The sequence below is a fragment of the Chinchilla lanigera genome, unplaced genomic scaffold, assembly GCF_000276665.1.
Source record: "Chinchilla lanigera isolate Chin_1 unplaced genomic scaffold, ChiLan1.0 scaffold00092, whole genome shotgun sequence".
Classification (NCBI taxonomy): Eukaryota; Metazoa; Chordata; class Mammalia; order Rodentia; family Chinchillidae; genus Chinchilla; species Chinchilla lanigera.
In genome coordinates, this window is record NW_004955493.1 from 7,853,258 (window position 1) to 7,857,725 (window position 4,468).

The following is a 4,468-nucleotide window of genomic DNA, read 5'->3' on the forward strand; positions in this document are numbered from 1 at the left end:
GTGACAAGACTGGCAGGAAGGGCCAGCCTCCAAGGAGGTGAGGTTCCTGCGGGGCAGACAGGCAATGAGATAGAAGAGAGAACTTCCACGGCGCGAAGTAGCAGGAGAGAGGTGCGCAGGAAGAAGCCATAAAGAGAAGCTGGCACAGGGGAGGATTCCCATGGGTGGTTAGTTTGACTTGGTATGGTTTGGTTTGCTTTTTTTTTTTTTTTTCCCGGTACCGGGAATTGAACTCGCGACCTTGTGCTTGCCAGGCAGGCGCTGTGCCGCTGAGCTAAATCCCCAGCCCTGCTTTGCTTTTTGAGACAGGATCTTGCCGTGTAGTACAGGCTGTCCTTGCACTCAGCAATCCTCCTGCCTCAGCCTCCCAAGTGCTGGGGTCACGGGGCATCTGCTTCCACAGCCAGCCACATGGGGTGGTTAGGGAAGGCCTTTCTGGGGTGATGACATTTGAGCTGAGTCTCAAAAGAACCACTGCACTACAATGCGCAGGAAACTGAGTTTGAGGTGGAGGGAACAGCATTCTGGGGATGGGGAACAGCATTCTAGCAGAGGAAACTAATGCAAAGACGCTGAAGAAAGAAGGGTATACTACGTCTGATATGATTGGAAGGAAGCAAGGCGGAAGGAAGCGCAGGGGGGCTGAAGGCCCCGAATCCACTGCCCTTGGTGCTCTTGCTGCACCGGTTCTCTCACCCCTGCCCACACTTTCATCCTGCTATTTCAGGCCTACTTTTCTACAGCACCTGTGGCGGCAGCGCCACTCCTGAGTTCTACCGAGGCTTTAGCCCTGCCTGCAGGAAGGATGCCTTGGCCTTTAGCGGCTTCAAACTCGGGGCCCCCTCACCGCCCCTCTCTGCTTTCCCCACTGCTCCTGCTTCCACTCCACGTCCCTCGGGCCTCTCCCCTCTCCTCTCCCACCCCGCCTCGCTCACTCCAACTCCGGTCAGGGTGCTGCCCAGGGAGAGCCTCGTTTCCAACCGGGGTGCCTGGTGACCCGGAGACAGAAACCCTAGTTCAAGGACAGCTCTGCTAGTAAAAGCTCTGTGACCTCTGGCAAGTCAGTTTTCTTCTTCTCACTGGTCTTCAGTGAACCCCCAAATAAATTAGGGGTCGTATTCTGCCCAACTTCGGGGCCTTCGTGATACGGATCATCTGGAGAATCATGGCCGAAAGTGAGAGCGCCAGGCCCGACGGGCGCTCTGAGTGCACGAGCTGCCTTTAACCCTGGGGAGCCCTGTGAATCAGGTGTGCGCTCCTCGAACTCCCAGCTCCCACAGGAAGGAAGTGAGGGCCAGACCGGGGTAAGCAACTTCCCCAAGGTCGCACGGGAAGTAGGGAGGTTAGGATTTGAACCCGGACAGCGCGGCTCCCAAGTCTGTGCGCGCAACAGCTATAAGATGAACAGATTTAGAAGCGGCTGGGAGCGCGGAGCCGGCTGGAAAGAGCAACAGGCCCCTGGGCTAAGGTTCCCTCCCCGCAGGGCGTCTCACACGCGCTCCTCCCAGGCTCCCCCGCACCCAGCCTCCCAATGCTCCGAGCTCCGCAGGGAGACCCTTACACTTCTTGCATGTGGCAGCTTCTTCCCACCCTACCACCCGCTCCCAAATTTCCACTTTCCCTGAGCAGTGACTAACACCAAAGCCATCAGCATTCAGCGAGCCCCTCCCCCGCTCGCCACCCCCGCCTCCCCTCCCCCAGCTGTCCCAGCCCAGCAGCCCCAACCAGCGGGTCTCCGCACCTCTGGGCAGGGGCGCCCTACTCACTCAGGGGAGCGCTCCGCACCCTCCGCACCCCTCCCATCCCTCTCTCGAATTCTACCACAATTTTTTTTTTTCTTTTGGTACCGGGAATCGAACTCAGGACCTTGCGCTTGGCAGGCAGGCGCTGAGCTAAATCCCCAGCTCTACCACAATATCAACAGGGCCTTGCCCCAACTCACTCCCCTGTCTCTGGGGTCTGGAGTCAAGGGATCATCTTGCTGCAGGGGGTGCGGGTTCATATCTAAATTTCTCCCTTGTTAGCCCTGTGACCTTGGAGTTAAAGTTATTTAACCCCTCTGGGCTTAACTTTTCTCAAATATAAAATGAAGCAGCCTCTCAGTCCTAATGGGATTAGGACTATAGCTTGCTCTGCGAACTCCACAAGCGCAAGCAAGCCTGGTGAGGGAAAGGGATGCACAGGTGGCTGGCCTGGATTTGCATCTGCTCCCCCCACCCAGGTGACTTAGATCAAGTTACTGAACCCCTCTGGTGTCTTCAGCTATAAAATGAGATAATACCAGCACCAGCCTCATAGTTGTGAGGGTCAAGATGATTCATTCATTTATTTACTTATTTAGTGGGTTTTTTTTTTTTTTTTTTTTTTTTTTTTCTTTTTGTCTTTTGAGACAGGGTCTCTCTGTGCAGTTCAGGCTGGCCTTGAGCTCACTTTGTAGCCCAGGCTGGTCTTGAACTTGCAATGATCCTCCTGCCTCAGCCTCCCAAGTGCTGGGATTCCAGGCGTGCGCCACCAAGCCCCGCTGTATTTAGTGTTTTTGAGACAGGGTCTCACTACGTAGTTCAGGCTGGCCCTAAACTCGTGGCAGTCCTCCTCCCTCTGCCTCCTGAGTGCCAGGATTCTGGTGTGTACCACCAGGCCCAAGTCAATGATTTAATATGTATAAAATGCTCAGAACAGTGTTGGCTATTCACGTGTTTGTTATTTTCTTTGTGCCTGAGTATATAGGCGGTAAAGTTAAGAAACAAATCTAAATCAGATGTGATGGTGCATGCCTGGAATCCCAGCATTCTGGGAGGCAGGAGGATAAGGCCAGCCTGGGCAACTTAGCAAAACCCTGATTTAAAAAAAAAAAAGGGTGGGTAGGTGGGGACGTAACTCGGTCCAAAGGTCCTCCGTTCAATGTCCAGTACCACAAAAAACAAACAAATGAAAATAAACCTGCCAAATTCCCTCCGTCTACTATTAGCTCTTCCTTTCTTCTAACTTGCTAACCTGTTTCCCCAGAGAAGGCAGAGACACCACTCTCTCCAAGTTGGGTCCTCACCCCCAAATATAGGGGTCTCTCCAAAGACAGAGCTCTTTACGCCTAGTGTCAAGGGTTCTAGTTCAAAGCAAGTAAAGCAGAGACCCACCTTGATTTGGTAGATGGGAAACTCAGATTCCAGCCTGTTCCCCCCGTTTGCTTGATGACCTTGGACAAGTCCTTTCCCATCCTCTAAACCTCAGTTTCCTCATCTGTCAAATGGGGTAACAACCCCCGGGGTAACAACCAACAGGCACCTGGCACAGACCTGGTCCATCAGGACACCACACCGTGGCCACTGGCCAGGACCAGCACTTTGATTAACGTAACACCACAGGCCAGTCACACAGCAAATGGCCAGTTCTGCCTCCTCCGGCCCCAGGTCATTCTGCAATGCCCCAGCATCCTCCCTGCTCCCCCAAGCATTCTCACCGAGTTCCCTTCCCCAGGCCCTCAAAGACAGCTTCCCGTGCACCTCGGGGCTGCCCGCCCCCTCCCCAGCACCCTGGACTGCCTGGCGGGCCTCCTGGCAACCCGCCTCCTCCCGCCTGCCGACCTAGGCCCACACCAGCCTGCCCGGCTCGCTCAGCATGCCCTAGTTCCCCCAGCAGAGCGCGGTCCATGGCACACAACCCACTTCCATGCCTTGTCCGGAGCCTCCTCTCCCACCTCCGGGGTCCCTCATCTGGGCCTTGGGCCCCTGACAGTCCCCGGAGGCCACCCCTTCCCTCCCTTTCTGCGAGAAGCCCCCTCCTCACGGGGCGCCACATGCAAGTGCACACACGGGGGCTCGCACACTCACAGACGCACACTTTCATTCACTGCCGGTGCTGGCACTCGGTCTGAGCCTGTGTCCTTCCCCCCAGCATCCCCCAAATCTAGGTCCTGCCAGACTCCGGGCCTGCCTCAGTCACCAACCCCCATCCTTCTAATTTGGCGAATCTGTTCCCGGGATGACAGTATCCCCGCTCCTCCCCTGCAACTCCATCCTCGGGCTAGACCCCAGGGGCCTCCTCGGAGACCCCCGAGGGCGCGCCTGCCCCCTGTGTCTGAATGGACACCAACCTCTTCCAGCCGCCTTCCCAAAATACAGCTTCACGGGAGACGGAGACATCAGGCGCCTCCAGATGCTGAGGTGCCCCGGCTCTCAACCTGCAGCTTCATCTTTCGCCCCCACGTCCCAGCGCCTCCCCCACTCCATCCCCACGCGCTCCCCAAATCTTGGGGTCCCGCCCCCCACCTCTCCCACCCGGAGGCTCACACTCCGCAGCTCCTGAGTCCGATCCTTCATCCTGCGACGGCTCCTCCTCCTCCTCCTCGTCCTCCTGCCTCCGCCGCTGCTCCCTGCCTCCCACCGCGGTGCTGGAGGCCGGGGTCTGGGGGCGCCTAGGGGCGCCCGGGTCGCGAGGGGTCCTGCGGGCGGGGGCGACGGCGCGTGCCGGC

The 4,468-nt window shown here is 57.2% G+C and overlaps 1 protein-coding gene across 2 annotated transcripts in view; it reads right to left on the reverse strand.

The window, feature by feature from the left end:
- Positions 1–4,443, reverse strand: part of Stx1b (syntaxin 1B) — a 19,017-nt gene extending 14,574 nt beyond the window's left edge. Inside the window, exon 1 of one of the 2 annotated variants that reach the window (XM_005405289.2) lies at positions 4,287–4,443. In XM_005405289.2, the coding sequence (XP_005405346.1) occupies positions 4,287–4,316 (30 nt within the window). In that variant the 5' untranslated portion in view covers positions 4,317–4,443. Of the gene's footprint in view, positions 1–4,090; positions 4,156–4,286 lie in introns of those variants that run through there. The other variant, XM_005405290.2, reaches the window with a different exon arrangement.
- Positions 4,444–4,468: the final 25 nt, after the last annotated feature.